Raw genomic sequence first — 23,191 nt, forward strand, 5'->3', positions numbered from 1 at the left:
ACGATTTCGGTCTTGTCATTTCTCCTAGTTCACATATCCCATTGTGCAATGATCCACACCGTTAATCGGATTGTTACATCTAGGATGATCCAAAGAGTTCCTCCTAAATAAAAAGTTTCCAACTCTTCAATCAGCGACTTATAAATAAATGGTTAAGAGCAAAACAAGGCCATGGTATATGGACAGGACGTTCCCATCAAGCAAATAAAAATAAAAAGGATCTTCCAAACTAGATGGTTGGATAGGATCATCTTTGCAGAAAAATGAAAACGACCATCATGGTGGGCCCTGCCTTCGGCAAACGGATCTTATTCTAATCTACATGGCCCTGCTTGTGGACTATGAATTCATTTTCTACCATGAATTCATTTTTGTAGTCCAATCGACACTTGCCATGTAATAGTGGAAGATAGGGTTTTCCCTCCCATTCTCTATTTATAAAAATAAGAAAAGTATGATAATATGAGAGACTATCATAAAAGGTAATACACCATAATAGCACTCCTCCAGCTGAAGCATTGATATCTGTCATGCGTAGATGAAAACTAGAGAGTGATTTGGTGAATATATCAGTAAGCTGATCCTTGAATGATAGATGCACATACAGATGATCCTCGAGCTTTTCATGAAAGTGACAGTCAACTTCACTACTAAGATTATAAACACAGAATATATTCGAAAATTAATATCAAGATTAGAAAAGAATTTGTAGTTCTTGACACATTCTCTCGCATTGTTAGATCTAAAAATCTTAATTCCCACAAACTGGATTTGAACATAATAAAATTTTGTATAATAGAGGAAATCTCCATTCCGATCTTTATTAAAAATAAACCAACTTGAAAAAATCATCAATGAATGAGATAAAATACTGATGTCCAAAAACAAATAATTTAGGAGTAGAGCCCCAGACATCCCGAGTGAATTCACATATCTGAGCAAATTAACACAAATGGTTCAACTGATTAGAATTACTAGTAAAATACAAATGATGAACATACTTACATAACTAACAAGTTTTACATTTTAAAGTAATTGAAGAAGTAAAAAATCGATAAAATAAACTACGCAATGCACCAACTGAAATGTGTCCAAACCAATAGTGACATAGATGAAGTCGGTCCACTCTATTCAAACGAAATGAACTAGACACAACAACAGATTAAACAAGCTACCATCCAAGTCGGGAAGGTATAATTCACCATCCTCACGTCCACCACCAATTGTCCGCCTGGTCTGGAGATCCTGGATGACAAAAGAGGATGGAAAAAAGGTAATACAACAATTAAGCAACTCATTTAAAGCACTGATTGAAAGTAAATTAAAAGGGAAATACGGAACATGAAGTGCAGATGAAAATGAAAGAGATGACTTAAGCTGAAATGATCATTTTCCAACTACATAGGCATAAATCATTCTATTAACCTTTTGCGATGAGGAAACAAAGAAAAAGTGAAGCAGTTATCTTCTGATTAATCATATGATCAGTAACCCCAAAGTCATTAATTCATGACCCACTGGAATGAAGAACAGATGTGGTCACATGGTTTGTAAAGAAACTTGAATTGTCCCCTGAAGGTCCAGCAGCTGATGCAGAAGTATGAAGAGCAGCTATCCCATGACAGAGCTTAGCAACAGGTTTTGGTTCAGAACTGTCATGCTCTCCCTCAGCAAAGTCACATGACCAGTGGCCCCAGAGTCACTAATTCATGACTCACTGGAATGAGGAATAGATGCAGTCGCATGATTTGCAGAGATAATTGGAAGTGTCCCCTTGAGGTCTGGTGGCTTATGGAGAGGTATGAAGAACAGCTATCCCGTGATGAAGCTTAGGAATAGATTTTGGTTCAGCACTGTCGTGCTCTCAGTCAACTGTAGGTAGTTACAGCCAACTTCTGTCCACATAACTTCCATCTATTGCCAAGATACATGATGGGAGACTAGGACCACAAAGGTAGTTACCGCCATCCAACATTACAGTGGTAATACATAAGTTAGGGTGTTGTCAGATCCAACCTTCTAACTCTCCATAATTTATTTATTTTTTTTAAAGGAAATGACGGAAAGAAACCAAAAAAAAAAACATTATAACGGGACGACTCCAAATGCATAGTAAATGGGTAGATGATGATTTACGTATGAAAATGAAGAGAGGAACTGAAGAGGTGGCTACCTCAACTTGTATGGATGCCATTGGAGAAGACTTGACAAGTCACTGCTGGCCAAAGCGGCCCTCTGCTGCTATCGGACGGACAATGGGGCGGCGCCTGTGGGAGCAACCTTCTGATGTTGTCCAAGAGGGTGGCAAGATGCTACCAGTTGAAAGTGGGTTGTACACCATGGACTGTCACACTGGTGTACACCCACCACACATACACACACACAGATACTACATGGAAGATAGGGCCAGGGTTTCCCTCTCTCTCATCTCTATTTAAAAAAAAATAAATTAAAACAGTATAATCTCAGGATGACACCCCTCCAGTTTGTGGACGACACCCTCCTTTTTTGTAATGCAGATCCATCCAAGGAAGACAACTTGAGAATAATTTTCCGTTGTTTTGAGGCAGTCTCAGGATTAAAGATAAACATCATCAAAAGTATAATGTTTGGAGTGTCCATGGAAGAGGAAGAAGTCAAATAGTTGGACGATATCTTGGGGTGTGCAACGAGGTCGTTGCCAGCTACTTTTGTGGCTCCCCTTCTTTGCATTGGAAAACCGGCCAAATATCTTTGGGATAAAGTGGTGAAGAGCTTTGAATGGACGCTCACCAGATGGAAATCTCGCCATCTTTCGCTAGGAGGGCGCATTACTCTCATTAGAGCAGCTCTTTTGAATCTTCTCTTATACTTTATATTTCGCTTTTCAAATGTCCGGCAAATTTCCTCCAAAGGCTTGAAAAACGAAGATGTGACTTTTTGTGGCAGTGGGTGGAAGACAAAAAAGTTCTATTTGGTGGGATGGAAAGAAGTTTGCAAGTCATATGAGGAAGGGGACGCAGGTATTAAAGATCTCAATTCTACGAATTAGGCTTTACTCGGAAAATGGCTTTAGAGGTTTGGGGAGGAAGATGAGACACTTTGGAAGCAAGTCCTTAAATGCAAATATGGGTGCTTGGAGGACAGTTGGTGGACAAGGGATTCCTCTATTTATAAAGTGTTGGTTTTGTGGAAAGAGGTATCCTTAGTGTAGTCAAAGTTCCTAGAAGGTGTTGGGTTCTCGCTAGGGAATGGTTAGAAAATTCCATTTTAGGAAGATGTTTGAGTGGCATCCTCCCCCTTTGAAAGCAGATTTCCACCACATCTTCCGTCTAGCTCTGAACCCCTCCGTGCTAGTGGTCGATTGCTTTTCTACTATGGGGAATCTGGTGTTTTGGGGGCTCCCTTGTATACACTTTCTTCAAGGTGAGGAAATTGAAGAATTTGCAGCCCCTTTAGATCATATTCATCTTTGTTTCCCAGACCCTCATCCATGGATAGTATGGTTTGGAGATTAGATAAATAAGGCTCCTCAGTCAGATCTTTCTACTCAAGGTTATGTGAGCATGGAAGGCGCAAGGAGGTGAAGTACACTAAGGGCCCGTTTGGACGGGTGGATTGGAAGGGATTGGAAGTTAAATCCCAGGATTGGCCGGGCGTGCCAAACAGACTGGGTGATCTGATCCCGGGATATAGCAATCCCATGGATCTCAAGACAATCCACTGACAACACCATCATTACCTTTAAATCCCATCCAATCCATCCTAATCCGTTCAAATTTGCCTGGGACGTGTTTGGTTGGAGGGATTGGAAGGGATGGGAAGGTTTAATCCCAGGATTGGCCGGGCGTGCCAAACAGACTCGATATAGCAATCCGGGGATATAGCAATCCCATGGATCTTAAGACAATCCACTGACAACACCATCATTACCTTGAAATCCATGCCATCCACCCTAATACCATTCAATCCTTTCTAATCCACCCGTCCAAACGGGCCCTAAGTATGTTTGGCACTGTGAAGTTCCTCCAAAGATAGCTGCTTTTGGATGGTTGGTTGGAAGAAGGAAGCTCTTGACTGTCAATAATCTTCAGAAAAGAGGAATGATCCTCCCAAACATTTTGTGTAGGTTGCAAAAATGATGAGGAATCAGTCAATCATCTCTGTGCATTGCCCCTTCATTGGTTGTATTTGGGTGGATTTCCTCACTCACTTGAAAGTTTCTTGGGCATTTCCGATGTCGGTGGGTTATCTCTTACATGCTTGGCATGGAGTGGGCTTAGAAAAAGCTAAGAAGATGCTTTGGAGAATGTCTTCGCTCGCAATTTGGTCGGCTGTTTGGGAAGAAAGAAATACTATATGCTTTAGAAATGAGAGCAAAAGAGTAGAAAGTGTTTCTCAAAGGGCTAGATTGTTAGTTGCCCGGTGGGCTGTCAATTTTCCAAAGCTCAAGGATTGTAATCTTGTCTTTCTTGGGATGTAGCCGGGTATCCACCTCAAAGGCTCTGCGTTTTATCTGTTGTTGTTTCCTTTTTCTTTCTTTTAATAAAATTATTTTGTTCCCTCTTAAAAAAACAGTATGGTCTGAGAGACTACCATAAAAAGGTACACCACACTACAAAAGAGTCATAAACAAAACTGATCATTTAAGTCACTCGTGTGCTACCTCAGCATGCAGCTCCATCCTTCCTACTAAATATTACTTGGGTAGGTCATCTGTGCCATAAAAATGCAGAAGCGGATTGCGTACCGAGTAAACTTTGTGGGGCCCACCGTCATTCATGCATTGTATCAACTCCGTTCATCCGTTTTATCATATAATTTTAGGGCTTTAAACCACAAATTAATCATATCCAAAGCTCAAGTGGACCACACTACCTGAAACAGTGTGAATTGAATTCTACCGTTGAAAAGTTCTTGGGGGCCCATGGAAGTTTTAGATCGAGATGATATTTGAGTTTTCCCTTTATCTGTCTGTGTGATCTTATGAACAGTTTGGATGAAAAATAAACATCACTGGGGGCCTTAGTGATGCAAGACATGCAATTAAATATGACATGCAAGATTTCAAACTCTAGATCATACCAATTTTAAACAATCACAAAATTCAACGTCCCACATACAATCAAACATTCAATCAAGGGGAATCTACGGGGGTCCAAGCCTACACAAGTTTATGGCTGGATCAAGTAAAATTATAAACCAAACAATGCCCAAAAGAGTATAAGATTCATCCGCTCTTGCAAAAGATTGTTCCCCAATTCAAGAGATTCACCATGTTTCAATTAAGGGTTTGCAAAAGTTGGAAATACTTGGAATTTGGGACTATCTAGGGTTAGCGTTGGAGATTTAAGGTGAGAGAGGAGAGAAATAGAAGAGAGAAGGAACCTGAGATGATCCACGCGTGTAGACAGCAACCCGACCTAGGCACACAGGCGTGAATCCTTGTTCGCACATGTGTGGGGACCACGGAACCGGAAAAGGCCACCTAGGGTGGGATCGGCCAGGGGTGGCCCACTCACACACCAAATCTCATGTCGATCCGCTGCCCGGTTTGTACGTGGTGCTCCGCCGAAGTTTTAGCCCCTCTGGTGGGCCAGAATCTGAAAATCTGCTGTGGAGGAGAACCTGGGTACAAAAAGGGGTGAATTTGAAGATGGGAGGGCTGTAGAAGATGGTGGATGTGGGGTGAAGATGATTTGGGATGGTTTTGGCTTCGCACCACGGTAGTTATCCCTTCAAGGAAGAGAGGGTTTCGCACCCAATTAAATTCTTCAACTCAGAGAGATAGAGAAGAAAAAAAAAAACGTAAAATTTTATTTATCAAACTTCAATGAAAAATACTTACATGGGGTTGCCTATTTATAAGAAAACCCTAAACCCCAAAAGCCACGCCATGTGGGCACACTAATACTTAGAGATGAAGTAACAAAAATAACAATTAATCTACGCAATCAAAACCGTTCATGATGTTTCTAATAATGATAATAACCAAAACTCAAAATCCTAAATCATCTAGGATAGTGGGCCACGATCATGAAATCCAATGGTGGAAAAAAAAAAAAACGTAAAATTTTATTTATCAAACTTCAATGAAAAATACTTACATGGGGTTGCCTATTTATAAGAAAACCCTAAACCCCAAAAGCCGCGCCATGTGGGCACACTAATACTTAGAGATGAAGTAACAAAAATAACAATTAATCTACGCAATCAAAACCGTTCATGATGTTTCTAATAATGATAATAACCAAAACTCAAAATCCTAAATCATCTAGGATAGTGGGCCACGATCATGAAATCCAATGGTGGAATCCACATGATGATCGGGTCTACTCCAATGATCCATAGCACAGCCCCCTAAGAGGTCCTCCATAGATGTCGTCGTCGATCCAGATCGATAGTGGGGCCTTCCTCCTTGAGTACGTGTGTAGGGTGGAAGGCATGCGCGTGCGCATGATGTCCCCATCACTTAGAAGGGTTTCAACGATGGAAATCTATACTTCCACTGTTTCCTTTGGTACAGTCTACTTGAGCTTTTGATAAACTTCAATTTTGGGCTCAACCCCTAAAATGATATGGAAAAATGGATGGACGGCATGGATAAGCCACATGAATTCATAGTGGGCCCAACAGAGTTTACTCAGTACGATAAGAGCGTATTGAGTAACTCAGTACGCAATCTGATTTCTAAAAATACCGGGCCCACCATGAAGATCGCCTAGTAGAAATATCAGGTTAGTCCTCTCATTAGGTGAGCTACACTGCTAAAATCAACGGACGACCCATGGTCTGACTCAAGATACAGAAGTGACCTACCTAATGAGTACATAGGCCTGATTACTGGGGCAGGCGATCATCATGGTGGGGCCCACTATTTTCACGGTTCACATGTCCTATACATGTAACATGTCGGCAGGAAAGACAGGTCTACGTACATGTTAAGAAGTCACCATGCAGGTAGCTATAGGTGATCTGTTCTCCCTTATAAAAGGCCGGACGGGAGAGCTTGTAAGGTACTGTACACTCAGGTTTCAGCTTGTACAAGCAGGGACAATGGTGCAATGATCCAAACAGTTGACATGATGAGGACCTCTGCCTAGTTGACCAAAAATCCACTTGGTCGAGAGATCCTAGCCATATAATAATTGACCCTTTTGACTATTGCACTGTATTTCTTGCCTTTCTACTGAAAGGTTGATGCAGGACGGAATGATCTAACTTAATATGATGCCATGAAATTAAAAGACTGATTAATTACAGCTACGGAATGACAAAATAAAGCTAATTTAGCATAAATTCAGAAATTTCAAATTCATGACATGTCCAAATTCAAGCCTATGACAGTCCCACAATGCGAATATCATAAATTACTGATTAACCAGGACCTATGGGAGTAGAACCCCCATCCTAGCATAGGGTTAAATCTGAATTCAATGGAAATCATGTGTCTTGTAAGAGTTTTGATATGTTAGGGCTATTTCAAGGCTAGGAAATGTGGGAAATGGGTTTGGGGTATCTAGGCTCAGATGAATTAGGGTTAAGATTTTGGGAAGTTTCGAGTTAGGATTTCAGATTTTGGGTTCAAGAGATTTTGACTATTGCACTGTATTTCTGCCTTTCTATTGAAAGGTTGATGCAGGATAGTATGATCTAACTTAATATGATGCCATGAAATTAAAAGACTGATTAACTACAGCTATGGAGCGACAAAGCTAATTTACCATAAATTCAGAAATTTCACATTCATGACATGTCCAAATTCAAGCCTATGACAGTCCCACAATGCGAATATCATAAATTACTGATTAACCAGGACCTATGGGAGATAGAACCCCCATCCTAGCATAGGATTAAATCTGAATTCAATGGAGATCATGTGTCTTGTAAGAGTTTTGATATGTTAGGGCTATTTAAATGATAGGGAATGTTGGAAATGGGTTTGGGGTATCTAGGCTCAGAGGAATTAGGGTTTAGAACATTAGGGTTGAGGTTTTGAGAAGTTTCGATTTAGGATTTCAGATTTTGGGTTCAAGGGATTTAAGATTTAGGGTTTCTAGAATTGGGAATATGGATTTCAAGTGGTAGGAATGAGGGATTTATGATTTGGGCAAGGGATTTTGAAAATTGAAAATTTTAAGATTAGGATTTTAGGGAGATTAGGATTAGGGTTTTAGTGATTTTGGGTTAGGGTTTAAAAACTAGCTTTGGATGGATTATGGGTTGTAGAAAGAAGAATGATGAAAGTTTAAAAGAAGAAGAAGAAGAAGAAGAAGAAGAAGAAGAAGAAGAGAGAGAGAGAGAGAGAGAGAGAGAGAGAGAGAGAGAGAGAGAAGGAAGGAAGAAAAGAAGATGATACCTTGTTAAGAGGAGAGAAAAGTAAAAAAGATAACTAGGGAATCGCTCCCCATGGTTTCACACTACCAATCCGGTCACAAGATAAAATTTTGCTCAATCTCAAAGCAAAAAGGAGAGAAATCTCTTTCATTTATAACATGCATAGTGACTAGGTTGGGAACGTCCAACCCTTTATAGTCTCGGAAAAGACCTTTTACAAAAAGGCACTATCAGATAAGGTTCTCAACATATAGACGCTTAATGAATTAAAAGTTGTTCCCAACTCCCTAATCTCAACACAAATATGAGTCATACCAAAAATAACGAAACATGTAGACAAATTAAACAACTAAACTATTTCATGGCCCATGGGGGTCCACGATCAGGATGTCCGATGATGATGATCCAACAGTCCAATGTGTCTATCAAGCTCCTATATGCAGCCCACGTGCATCTTCCCAGTGTGAGGTCCTCAAAGATGCATGAACATGCACGTGGGGTCTTCAATGTGGTTAGAAATGTGAATTGGGCCAAGTGAGTCCCATGTAATGGTCATTTAACCATAAGGAGACTGACTCAGCCCTCCTCCTCTAATATGGTGCTCGGATGTCCTCGTCAATTCCCTTTGGTTGAGGAGATTTCGCCTCTAGTGAAATAAATCCACGGTGACACTTAAGGAGATACAGGTCTCTTCGTTAAAGCTCTGCCTCTGTGATCCACGTAATGTTTGACTTTGGCCTACCCTTCCACTTGATGAGGTTCTCTTGATAACCTCCATGTTGTGAGGGAAACCATTCGCTCATCCCAGATATCCCCTATCTTCTCTCTTGGTAGGTGTGTATGGCAAAAGAGGTAGACGCTAGGAAGAATAGTCAGGTATAGGCCAAGGGCCATGGGACAGGTCAGGAGGGATATCATCAGGATCAAGGTAATGGTTTAAATAAAGACTAGTAGGTGTAGATGTTGAACCCTTAAAAGACACAAGATCTTTCACATTGAATGTAAATTTAATACCAATGTCAGGTGGAAGATCTACAACATACACATCGTGTCCCAAATTATTCACTGTCTTATAAGGTTCTACACTCCGGGCTTGTAGTTTCTTAACGGTCCCTCGCGGAAACTGTTCAGGCCTTATGTGAACTATCACATAGTCACATTCCTGAAACTTTTTGAACTTGTGATGAGAGTTAGCAAATCTTATACATTTCATTGCTCATGCTAATCCATTTTTTTAATTTCAACATGTGAATCATGGATATGACGTGTAAATGCATCCGCGGACTCTGATGACCTATGTGAGACTAACCTAGGAATAAGATCTATGGGCTTCCTAAGCTCATCTACTTGCCATTCTAGATCTGCTTCCTCAGCGAGACTCATTTGATCGTGATGAAGGTTTGGAAAAGTCAACCCGGGGATAAGATCTATGGCATGTTGAATGTTCCGTACGAGGGTAAGCTCATCTGGTATGTCCTTTGGAATAAAATCACTAGACTCCCCCAATACCGAACTCACCTCAGGTGGTAACTCTACACTATCCTCGGATGTAACCTCGGGTGACATCTCCATACTAACCTTAGGTGTGTCCTCACTTGCCATGTGGACATACACCGTCAAATCAGCTTTAGTCTCCCTTTCAGACTCTTTGGCATTTATTATAGGAAGAGATTAAAGCTAGAATTTCTTCACATCTTCAAGATCACGTTTCTTGATGCCCTTATCCTTTTTAGGAGTGCTTTTGGGTAGGAGAGGATTCAACTTTATCCTCTTACCCTCATGCATAAATGAACACATATTTGAGCAACCGAATAGTGTCACATTGTGATCATATAACCAGTGTCTGCCCAAAATAATGTGGCTAGCATCCATAGGCAAAACACCACACCATAGCGTGTTTGTATAGGAACCAAACTGTATGGGAATGGGACAACGCTGAGAAACTGAAATTGAAGACGCATCAACCAATGAGACTAGATAGGGCTGAGGGTGAGGAACGACTATCAAACTTAAGAGATCCACGGTGCTAGCAGAGACCACATTGGTGCAACTACCACTATCAATGATCACCTTGCAGTTTTTGTCACAACACTTGGTATAAGTGTAAAAAATTGAATTCTTGCGCTAATCATCACTTTCTATAGTCTAGCCTAAGGTGCATCTAATGACTGCAATGTGGCCTCAACTCATTTATCTTCTTCATCACTAGCACCAATTTTGGGCTGAAATTCTTCTTCTTCGCAATCACTCTGATTAACCACATCTTCATCCAACTCACCAAATGACAATGGCCTTATTTCACTCTTTTGTAGGGCATTGATGTGCAAAATGCCCGTATCCTCGCAGTTGTAATAACACACTTGCTCACCTCCCTTTGAACCGGTACTAGCTAGACCTTTATCCTTGACGTCTCTAATGTTGGATTCAGTACCAATAAGGGCTTGGCTCCTTGGGAAGTGGCCTTAACATTGGAATCACGGAGGTCGAATCCCCTCATGAATTGAGGTTTCAGATACCGCTCAAGGTCTTGCACCACTTGATAGGTATACTCTAGGGTGCTGGCATCATAAAGGATGAGCTCACGCTAAAGCTCGGATCGGAGACCCATCTTGAAACAAGAAAATGTCATTAACGGGTCATTGACGTTACATCACATTATATATTCATTGAACTTGGCAATGTAATCAGTCATGGGCATTGATCCCTAATAAAGGGATTGCCATTGATCCAGGAGCCTCTGGCAGTACGAGAGGAGAAGATACTTTTCTCTCAAAATCTCTTTCATCTCGGCCCACAATGTGACCGGGCCATCTTCAGACCTCTCCATCTTCCGCTCGACATTTGTCCAAAACAATTTGGCTTGGCCCACCAACTTCATCCAAGCAAACCTCACTCGACGTCTATCGGACATGTCATACCAATCAGAATAGTGATCCATGTCCACCAACTAATCAAGAAAGGCCTTGGGGTCTAAGTGACCATCATAGTTTGGGGCCTCAACCTTCACACTTTTCATTACACGCTCACCAGAATCATGGTGGTCCTAAATTCCTAATACTCTTCACGAGGTGGCTGGGTACGCACCCCACCATGCCCAATACCTTAGTCAATACCTCAGCCATGATTTCTCCCATGCCCCCTAACTTGGTTTCCTCCAAATTGATCTCCAGCTTGAAATTGGCCATCTTCCTCATTGTCGAAGTTTGCCTGGAGGGAAGTCTCCAACTCAGCCAATACCTCGGTCTCATTCTTAAGGGTTGCTAGTTGGTCACTGGTGGTCTTACCTTGGGCCTCTATAGCTGCAAGACGGGCATTGATAGCCTCGACAACCTGTTCCAAATTCATTGTAGGGTGTAGACCAAAACCACACTAAGTATGAGTGGACATAAACTTAGGGAACTAATGGGGAACCTAAAATCTAAAAAACTTAAATGTCGTGTGATGAGAAAGACTCTTAACTCTAGACTCTAAATGCGATATGAAAATCCTATGCTAGACCTAGGCTCTGATACCAAAATTTGAAAATCCCTTGACCAAATCATAAATGCCTAATTCTCATAACCTGAAACCCATATTCCCAATTCTAGAAACCCTAAATCCTATATCCCTTAAATCCAAAATCTGAAATCCTAACCCAAAACCTCAACCCTATTGTTCCAAACCCTAATTCATCTAACCCTAGAGACCCTAAACCTATTTCCCACATTCTCCAACCTTTAAACAACCATAACACGTCAAAACTCTTACAAGACATGATTTCCATTGAATTCAGATTTAACCCTATGCTAGGATAGAGGTTTTATCTACTACAGGTCCCGGTTAGTCAGTAAATTGTGATATTCGCATTGCAGGACTGTCGTAGGCTTGAATTTGGACATGTCATGAATCTGAAATTTCTGAATTTATGGTAAATTAGTTTTATTTTATCATTCCATTGCTCCAGCTGATCTGTCTTTTAATTTTATGGCATCATATTAAGTTAGATAATTCCATCCTTCATCAACGCTTAAGATCTTTTTTCATCAGGGAGATTTATTGGTGCATGGGCCATCCACAGTGGGGCCAATAATATCAACAGTTTGGATCACTTGACCAATTGCCCACTTGTACAAAGTGGAGACAAAAGATTAGGTGCAAACTTCCACCTAAGCATTTCTAATACCTCATCTAAAAGAGTCTTATATTTCTTCAATTTCCACTCCATAATCAAAAGGAAATGGAAAACAAGTTACACCCACTCTCTAGACTGTAAGATCGTAACTTTTGCTAATCCTACACGCACTTTGATTGGTCAACACAGGCAGTGGGATCCACCGCATCTGAGTGTGGGGTGTTTCCACTCAGACAACTGCATACGTGAATCAATCAAAGTTCGTGCTACATGTGCAAGTGGGATTAGTAATGCCTGTAGATTTACAACTTTGTCTTATTTCTTCAAAAATCTTCTCATGAACTTGCTTTTTAGTCACTGAATATCCAATAATTCCACTTGAAGATATCTCCACCATTGGATCATCCATTGGGTTGTGTTTGGATGTGCAATTGGATTGAGTTGCAAACATTCAGATTAATCAAGAGGAACTGACAAAAATAACAATGTTATCATCATAACTTGTAAGTAGCCATACAATTTCAGTTACTTTCTCCGAATTCAGTGGGAAAGTAAGGTAACTGAGTTTAGATACTAGATAGCAGATCCTCAATATCATTGCTAATGATGAAAATCGTAGATTGCTTACTTCCACTTCATTAGACCAATAATGCAATTCAATTTGAATGTGCATCCAAACACACCCTTATGTTCAAAGCAATAAGCAATATTAACAACATCCTATCATCAGTTTGGTTAAACTAGTAAGAAAACCCATGCACCTGGGTTTAAGTGCAGAGAAATGCTCAAGTGCTCTCAGAGAGCACTATCACTTATAGTTATCCTCGTTACATTGGTTCACTTAGACAGTCAATTCAACCGATCTAAGCCGTCCATCAAGTCCAAAACACATTTAGTAGGCTATCATACAAAAATCTTACTGACCAGTAGTCCAATCCATTTTCAATTTGGCATTAACTTCCACAGTCATCTATTTTTGAAGTTCGAACACATGGATCAGATGGTGACAATTGCCAAAAAAAAGTGATTCTTTGGAATCATAAACAATCCATGACATGCACTGACAAATAGATGGGTAAAATTGTTGATTGGACCCACTTTTGTGTAAATTACCTGGACCACCCATATTAAAGACCATTGATCAAATGGTTCATATTTGTCAGATGGTGTATGTTACCATGGTAGCCTATGAAATGTGCGCTGAACCTAATGAACAGTCATCCCAATACAACTAGAAGCACTATAACTGATATCACTCTGAGAGCACTGGAGCATCTCTCATAACTGCAAGTATTAATCCTGAATCTGACGAAGTGTATTTCATCAAATCATCTTCGGAAGTAAAACCATGCAGTTAGGAGGAAAGTCATCCAATGAAAAGCTCACGAGGAATGCTAAAGCAATACACACGAATTGATATTTGTGGCATATGTGCCAAGCAGGATCCAGGACATTCATCAGGTGGAGCCTGTGATGAGCATGCCCTGACCCAAAATCGGCCCCCCAACTCACCAGGCCCACACACTTTAGATAAACAGATGGTCAGGAAGAAAAAAGAAGACCAAAGGTCTTTCATTCAGTGGGCATGTGTCGCCCACATGATGAGAGGGACCAGCCTGATCTTAGGGACCACATGTTCTTGGTAGGCCCTATGTAATTAATGGCCTCAATCTCACACAGGTGTGCTGCTTTGGCACATCTGCCACAAATCATCATTTCAATTCTGATTCAGGCGAACCACCTTAACATAACCCAATGTTTATACAAGAAACAAAGTAAAATTACCTGAGAATATCAAGTTCAAGGTGGGACTAAAGAAGCTTGAGCAGCAAACTGAAAGATAGTATAAGCAAGGCTACTATGCTTGAAGCATGATGTGGGAATTGTTTACCGTTAGGAAGGCAACAGGCTCAAATCTATATGTACTCAGTCCTGATGACCGATGATGAATGGCTCATATGAATCTTAAAACTCTTTCTTGAGTCTGTCTTTCTTGTTCATACAACTCAATTGTACAAAACAGCAACAGGTGACACATCGAACTATTGAGACTGCAATTCATCTTCAGCATTTTTCTCTACAAGAAAATTCTGCCCAATCGATGGTGCCAAAAAGAATCAGGCAGAAGAGTCCCTCCGATTGATGACGAGCTCTTGCAAATCAAGTTACATATACTCATCATCACTATCCTCATCATCTTCCGAATATGATTCTTCTCTCGGTTCCAACAGCGTTTTCATGTCGAAAGATGCCTCCATTTCCATTTCCTCCATGTCGATAGAATCATACTCCATCCGTTCCTTGAACTTCTCATCACTACAATTGAGGAGCCATGCTAGAGAGCACTTCAGGCCCCTCTTAGCAACCATCTGATGCCTCGGGCGTATCGTCGAATCCAGACCATACGTAAAGAAAGCAGGGAAGGCGACCAAATCATCCAAATCTCTACCCATCTCCATCTGGAAATAATTGAAGCTCATCTTCATAATGTCAAGATTCAAAGCAAGCAATTGCGGGCAACTAACCACCATCTTTTTCACATGCTGTAATGAAAATCCACAATCTTTCAAGAAATCAACATGCTTTAACAGGGGAGCTTGACTCAAGCTAACAACTTGTGGCATCTTCTCAACTACTCTGCCGAAATCCTCAGGACCCACATCGATATTTGAGCTGAACAAGCACTGTTGAGAGAGCAGCTTCGGTTTCAGCTCAATTCCAATGATCTCGGGATACTGTGCTACCACAGAAGCTAAGAACTCTTTCCTCACACCGAATTCTAAGAGAATATCAACATTTGGTTTCACTCGATCCTCTAAAACAAAACCAAGGATGTGGGGACGTCTCTCAATCAGTCTTGCTACGGCCAGTCTGGGAATGCCTATGCTTTCAAGATACTCCATGAAAGGCTTGATCACTCGCCCAACTCGCATTCCCAGTATCTCTGGATATCGGGTAAGGACACCGCCAATTTCTCTTCTTGCAACTCCAGCTCCAACCAAGTACGCCACAGATGTGCTCATGGTGCCCTCAAGTTTGAATCCCAATACCTCAGGATACTTCTCGAGAACACGAGGAATATCATTTGGCTTGATATCCATCCCTTGAAGATATCTGACAACTGGCTGGAGGTCTACCACGACACTAGAGTGTAGGACTTGTGGGTATCTACGGAGGAACTCTGTAAATGTTGATTTGCGGACCCCCAACTTTCCAAGGTAATCAAGAACAGGTATCATGTTTTTCTTCACGCTGCAACCGAGCACGAGTGGGTAGTTATTGATGTCTTCTATTGTAAGGCCCAACTTGTGCAAGAAATCCAAGCGTTCCCTCATGACATCGACAGTGACAGGGAGCTCCAATCCATCCAGTTCATCAGGAACAATACCCACACTCCTCAAGAACTCGTAAACCCGAGCGCGATTAGCAATCCTCTCATTCTTCATCTCAAGCAAACTTGGCCGACCGTAGAGTGAAGGGGTGCGTTCTCGTTTTCGATTTGAATGGGTGGCCGCCGACTTCATCAAAGATGAATCTGCAGAAGTCAAAGAAGCATACATCCTCTCGGATACGGAACAACAAATTCTGGTCATCAGCCCATTTTTCTTCTTATCCAGTATTTGGATCCAAGTCCGAGACTTAAATGGGGTGAAATGAAAGCTAAGAGTGGATAATTCTGGGTGTGAAAGCAAAAACCCAGGTTTTGTTATGCTAGTGTAGGTGAGTACCTTCATGTTTGTAAGCGTCTGCAAGACAAGAGGAATGAGATCTACGTTAGTCAGGAAACCAGTAATATGGAGTTTCAGAATACAAGTTCTTCAGAGGATTAGACTAAGCAAATGGAGAAAATGATTGAAAAAACAACTCCTGGGAAATGGACATCTGAAATTAGGTTTTCACCAAAATAAAGAAAAAAAAAAAAAAAAACATTTTCAAGGCTCGTTAATTGCGATAAACAGCACAAAACATTCCAAGTTATGCATAATACAAGAATCTGGGTTTTGGGTTAACTGCTTTAGCTAATGAATGGCAGAGAGAGCACCCAAAATTGAGATAAATAAATTCATTAAGGGTGTGTTTGGTTGTAGAAAATATTATGAAATTTCATGATTTTTTCATGATTAATCAGTCTAATTGGTACAACCAAATGCACTCTAAAGGAAGGACGTTCAAATCTGGTTATAGGAATTCATTAAAAAAACAAAAAACAAAACAAAACAAAAAATAATAATAATAAAATAAAAAATAAAAATAAAAAGAAAAAGAAAACCTTAACTCATTTCTGAAGTGTGGAAAGAACATCTTAAATTCCTGAAAGATGTGATATGAATTTAGGTTTCACTATCTTAATGGATTGGGAATGAACTGTGTTGAAAATACAAACTCGACCTTTTATTTTGCTGCGTTTTATGTTTATTGTCTTGTGCGTTTAGTCCCACATTGGACACTTGTAGGAAAGTGGGTTTCAACTCCTATCTATATAAAAGGGGTCAAGTCATGTAGTATACAATGAGGGTATGTGAGCCACGTAGCACCTTGTGCACCTGAGAGCTCTAATCTAGTATGACTACTCTAGATTTTATTTTAATATAAATCTTTTGTGTTTTTCACTTGTGGGTGTATGTGTGTGTGGGCCTATGATTGGGCCCACAGGTAAATACACCTAGGTATGATATATCATGGACCTTTGTCCTTAATTTTTTAACATTTTATCTTTGTTTCATGCTTTCCTTATTTGCTCCTTAGCCCTCCTTTAGTCTTTCGTTCATGGAAGGGAATATATGTAATTTTACCTTTTCTTCTATTATTATAAATAAGAGTGGGTTGGACATTCCAGCCACATATGCCCTCTTTTTCTCAAATTCTCTCCTTCTTCTTAAGGACTTAGTTTGTTTAACATCATACTAAAGTAGGTTTAGATTCCCATTAATTTTATCTTTTCAGTTTGTTCTTTTCCTTCATCCTTAGCCAACCGAGCTATCTGCCCACTTCTTTGGAGTCCACATTTTCCTACCGCACCCTCCATTCTAACCCTGATCAGCCCTCAAGTTGCTACCGTAAGTGAGAAACCTGTCATCATTGTAAACATGGTTGCCTTCATCATTAGAGAAGCCCATCTTTGTGGTGGATAATTGTCCAAGTGACGTGGTCCGGGCTGCATGTTGAAGTTGGATGAACGTCAGATTTAGAAATAAATTGCTGTCCTATGCACCGCCTAGCATCCCAAAAATAAATTATTTCCAGCCTTTTTTCTTTTTTTTTTTCCTTCATACACACAAGCTATTTAGCGTAATGCTTGGAGGACTGCAAGACCGCTTATTCCTTTGTTAGGCCTTTGTTATCAGTTTTGGCTGTTGTGCAATGTCGAACTTGTGTCTTCACATGGCATTATCGCCTCCTAACTGTTGTCAATTATCATGCAATATTGCACTTCTATCTTGCCAAGAGTTTTTTGCATGTGAATGACGTGTTAGTGGCTCAATGGTTTTTGAGTTCAATCATGGTCGACTTTAGAGAAGAATCATTGGATGTAGGAAGCCCAATCTAAAGACATGGTAAATGTTAGTGGCTCAATTGTTTTTGAGTTCAATTATGGTCGACTTTAGAGAAGAATCATTGGATGTAGGAAGCCCAATCTAAAGACAGGCTGCAATTAGAGGTCTTCAATCCCAGCATGTTGAATTTGAGGGGATTGTTGAGAATACAAATTCAGCCTTTTACCATGTTGTGTTTTATGTTTATTTTCTTGTGCATTTGGTCTCACATTGGACATTTGTGGGAATGTGGGTTGTAACTCCTATCTATATCATAAAGGAGTCATGTAATCTAGAGGGTATGTAAGTAATTTAGCACCTATCTAATCTAGTAAGAGTGCCCCAGCCCTTCTTTTAATGCAAGCTTCTTGTGTTTTTCTCACTAAGAAGAAGAGTCCGGAATGGAGAAATAGATGGACTGCCATATTACTTTGCAAATGGTCTCCAATTCGCATAAATACGAATCCGCCTGAATTGTTTGAATCTGTAAATGAATATATAATGCAAACCTGAAAGGGGAAGCAAATAAATCAATAAGAAAATAAAGAGATTGTGGAAAAGATCCAACAATCCTCTAGCCGGATGCTAGAGATCACAAATGCAAGACTGTGAGCAAGCTCAACAGTCCTCTAGTCCAGAACTAGAGATCACTTTCCCTCCCTTCAACAACCACCATAGAGAAAAGAAAAAAAATTCATAAAGAGAATATTGATCAAGTTGTCTTATTCCATAAGACAGAAGTCTTATTTATAATCAACCTTACAATCTGTAATAAAAGATATGAAATCTAAAAAAATCTATGAAATAGGAAAGCACCTAAGTAACAAAGCTTTCTAAAATAATAAGATACTTAGATAAGAAAATATTTAAGATTATTCCCTGCCTAAAAATAAAGATATGAAAGAAAAAGCAGATTTCCTAATATAGAAATTTGAAAAAATGGTAAGAGAGGATGGTTAAAAAAGGAAGGTGATCCTTTTCTTGTACACACATGCAGAGTGTGCTTGCATGAGATGCGGGCCTTTTATTCGAATATTGATCAATCGGCACATGTGGCCATTTGGTTGCATCAATTTAGGTGGGTCCCATGGTGTACTGTTCACCAATGTGACCCTGCGGACTGAGCTTGTCTTAATAAAGATAAATAAGGAGGTGTTTGGTTGGACCAATATCACAAAATATAATGATCTTTCATGATTAATCAATCAAATTTGGTACAAAAATTCACGACATTTGGTGTAACCAAACACGCACTTAGAAAAAAAAACTTCTTGAATATGAAAATCTGGAATATGGTTTGGAACAAAAGCCAATAAATGACAACCAGAACAAAAGAACCTGATTTCTTGAAAATTATAAATCCAACTTCATACATCAGCGCTGAAATTTAGGGGTCGTTTGGATGCCTGTAAGTTCTGTAAGTGGGAAGTGGTGTTTGGGGGAAGAAAGACTTACAGGCAAAACTGTCAGGGAACTTCATGGGGTTGGGGGAGAGAAGTCACTTCCCTGTTAAGTGATTTAAGGCCAACGTTCTAATTTTTCAAAAAGAGTTGAGTAGGAGGAGACGCACCTTTGTGCTTTCTTGAACTGTGAACGATCGAGGGTACGGCCCACCAGATGAACGGTGAAGAGAGAGACGTCCGTGGGTTTGGAGAACGAGAATCCGGCGATTTCAAGAGAAGAAGGGTTTCCGACAGAAGGAGATAGGATTTCTGAAATCTGAATCCCGCTTCCTTCTGTTTTTTCTCCTTTTCTTTCCCTATCTTTGTTTCTTTGGTGGAGTGGATTAAGTGTTACACGGGCAACACTGTACTAGGTGTTCAGATACTGTGGGCTCACCTTAATGATATTTCATGTATCCACGCCGTCCATCCATTTTTTCCATGCCATTTTAGGATTGCTACTAAAAATTAAGCAAATTCAAATGTCAGGTGGACCACGCAACAGGAAACAGTGTTGATTGAATGCCCACCATTAAAAACTTCATATGCCTGCGTTAATGTTTATTTGCCATACAAACAGTTGGTAAATTCAAAAAGATCACGTTTTCCAATCGTGTGGTCCACGTGAGATTTAAATATGCTTAATTTTTGGAATCATATATATATATATATATATGAATGGTTCTATGCCGTCCACCTCATGGGAACTTTCCACGAGGTCGAGCTGTGTGGGCCTAACCGTGATGCATGTCAAACATCAACACTGTGCATTTGATGGGTCCCCTTTAAATTTTGGGATATCCCAAAAATCAGCCGAATACGGAACTCAAGTGTGCCATACTATTTAAAATCATTTAAAGACATGCCTAAAACATATAAAAGCACTTGGTGGGCTCACCTAAAATTTGGATGCATCTGAAACTTGGTCTGACGCATCATCCAAGTGGGACAAAAATAACGGATGGGCTGGATTTGTGAATCACATCTCTATGGGCCCAACAAATGATTATGAACGTTTTAATGGGAGGGTAACCCCTCTCAACTTTTGCATATGATGTGGCCCACACAAATCATAGATTGACTTGATTTATAAGCCCGAGGCCCACCATGGAATGGTGCATCTAACTGATGGTGTTGATGTTCAACACGCATCACAGTGGGCCCACACAGCTCGTCCTCATGCAGCTTCATGGTGGTAGACAGCATCGAACCATATATATATATATATATATATATATATATAGAGAGAGAGAGAGAGAGAGAGAGAGAGAGAGAGAGAGAGAGAGAGAGAGAGAGAGAGAGAGAGAGAGAGATTTACAACTGTTGACGCCACCTTTTATCCAGCGGTTTTTATGAAACAAATGAAATTTAACTTACCAACTTAGACTTTGCAGTGACGGTCAAAGCAGTTGAGGACAAAAATACCCCTGCTCTTCAAAGTAGACCTATGGTATGATCCACTTGATCTTTTGATATGCTTCAATTTTGGGCTCAACCTCTTAAATTAGATGGAAAAACGGATGGATGACATAGATAGACTACATACATTCAAGGTGGGCCCAACTGAGTTTACTCACTACGATAGGAGCATACTGAGTAACTTAGTACGCAATCTGATTTCACTTGCAACGCCCCTCAATGATGTTTTATTTGAAATTCATCATATTCATCGGATGATGTATACATAGATGAACCAAAGGCCCAAATGCAAGCTTCATCCAACAGGCAATATATTAAAATATATTTGTGGTGCATGTTCTTCAGTGGACCGGCCATTTTCAGAAAATGAGAAAATGCTAATGTATGGAGAGGATGCAATCCAATGAGAGAATGGTGCGATCCAGTGGAGGGATTTTCAGGCTAGAGAAAATGGGTTTTTTCTCTTTCTTAGTGGAAATGGAGTGAGGAAAGGGGGTGAAAGTAACGTGCGTGAAAGCAACGATAGTGAAAAAGAGGGGTATTTTCGTCTTAAAAATGGTTGTCCTTACGTGCAAGTCTAAGTTGGTAAGTTAAGTTTCGTTTGCTTCATAAAAAATGTTGGATAAAAGGTGGCGACTAAAGTGGTAAATTTCTCAATATATATGGAAATGGTTCGGTGAGGTGGAGCTCATGGGAACTTCCCATGGGGTCGAGCTATGTGGGCCACACCGTTATGCGTATCGAAAATCTACTCCATTAGTCAGATACAACATTTCATGGTGGGCCTCGTGCTTAAAAATCAAGTTAATCCATTACTTTTGTGGGCCACACCACATACAAAACTTGAGGGAGGTAATCCTCCGATTAAAACATTCATAATCATTTGTTGGGCCCACCAAAGTGTGGTTCATAAATCCAGCCCATCCATTATGTGTGTCCCACTTGGACGAGGGGTTGAACCAAGTTTCAGACGCATCCAAATTTTAGGTGGGCCCCACCAAGTGCTTTTATAGGTTTTAGGCATATCTTCACATTATTTTAGATGGTCTGGCCCACTTGAGTTCCTTATACGGTTGATGTTTGAGATATCCTATCATTTAAAGGGGACCCATCAAATGCACGGTGTTGATGTTCGAAACGCATCACGGTGGGGCCCACACAGCTTGACCCCATCGGAAGTTCCCATGGGCTCAACTATTTCCTATATATATATATATATATATATATATATATATATATATATATATATATATATACACACACATATATTATAATAATAAATAATCCACCCTCGTATATCATATATATATATATATATATAGATATATATATATATATATAGATATATATACACACACATATATATGTATATCATATATATGTATATATATATGTACATATATATACCTCGCACTGTAAGGGCCCGTTTGGCCGAGCGGATTGAAAGGGATTGGATGGTATTGGAAGAGATTGGAAGTTAAATCTCAGGATTGGCCAGGCGTACCAAACAGACTGGGTGATCTCATCCTGGGATATAGTAATCCCATGGATCTTAAGACAATCCACTAACAACACCATCATTACCTTTAAATCCCATCCAATCCACCCTAATCCGTTCAAATTTGCCTTGGAGGTGTTTGGTTCGAGGGATTGGAAGGGATGGGAAGGTTTAATCCCGGGATTGGTCGGTCATGCCAAACAGACTCGACATAGCAATCTCGGGATATAGCAATCCCATGGATCTTAAGACAATCCACTGACAACACCATCATTACCTTAAAATCCATGCCATCCATGTAAGACCCGTATCTTATCCCATACTGTTTCGTAGGCTTCCGCGGTCATCCCGATCGAATTCCGGCGACCCGCGATCGGTTAACGGCGTTTGCGCGCGACCCTTAGATGTATCCCGTATATCTGAGTCGGTTCGACCCGAGACTTGTACTAGTGCGACTGCGCCGTCGACGCGGTTCCGATGTCGCGTCTTGCACGCCGATGTGGTACCCTGGCCAGGAGATGTGGGCCCGCGTTTAGTTCGAGAAAAATGCCGCGCGTTGCAATTATGAGAGAATCTCTACGAAATGTCACATCAATCCATCAATCAATCAAAGTACTCCCATCACCTCACACCCCATCCCCAAGTACAACCACCCCTCCCCTAAAGTCAACATTCTCTTACAACCAAGTACACCTACCCATCACTCACCATCCCTCTCTCCCATCACTCCTCTCCCATCATCTCTCATTCTCTCTCTCACTCTCCCAACCAATCCCAAGAGAAGAATCGTCCATGGCTTCCATGGAGAAGCCATGTGTGGCCCACCTTCCTATCACCCAATCCCAACCTCTAAAATCGATCTCAACCGTTG

General features: G+C 40.5%; 1 protein-coding gene across 1 annotated transcript; it reads right to left on the bottom strand.

Moving 5' to 3' along the window:
• Positions 1-943: 943 nt before the first annotated feature.
• On the bottom strand, positions 944-19,754 carry LOC131230203 (transcription termination factor MTERF4, chloroplastic). The gene is made up of 3 exons (XM_058226014.1): positions 19,532-19,754; positions 14,213-16,173; positions 944-1,245 (listed from the first exon to the last, which is right to left on the bottom strand). Exon 2 carries the CDS (start codon positions 16,159-16,161, stop codon positions 14,593-14,595), a length of 1,569 nt encoding a protein of 522 aa, XP_058081997.1. The 5' UTR covers positions 16,162-16,173; positions 19,532-19,754; the 3' UTR covers positions 944-1,245; positions 14,213-14,592.
• Between the last annotated feature and the right edge of the window lie 3,437 nt (positions 19,755-23,191).

The sequence above is a fragment of the Magnolia sinica genome, chromosome 17, assembly GCF_029962835.1.
Source record: "Magnolia sinica isolate HGM2019 chromosome 17, MsV1, whole genome shotgun sequence".
In the NCBI taxonomy this organism is placed as follows: Eukaryota; Viridiplantae; Streptophyta; class Magnoliopsida; order Magnoliales; family Magnoliaceae; genus Magnolia; species Magnolia sinica.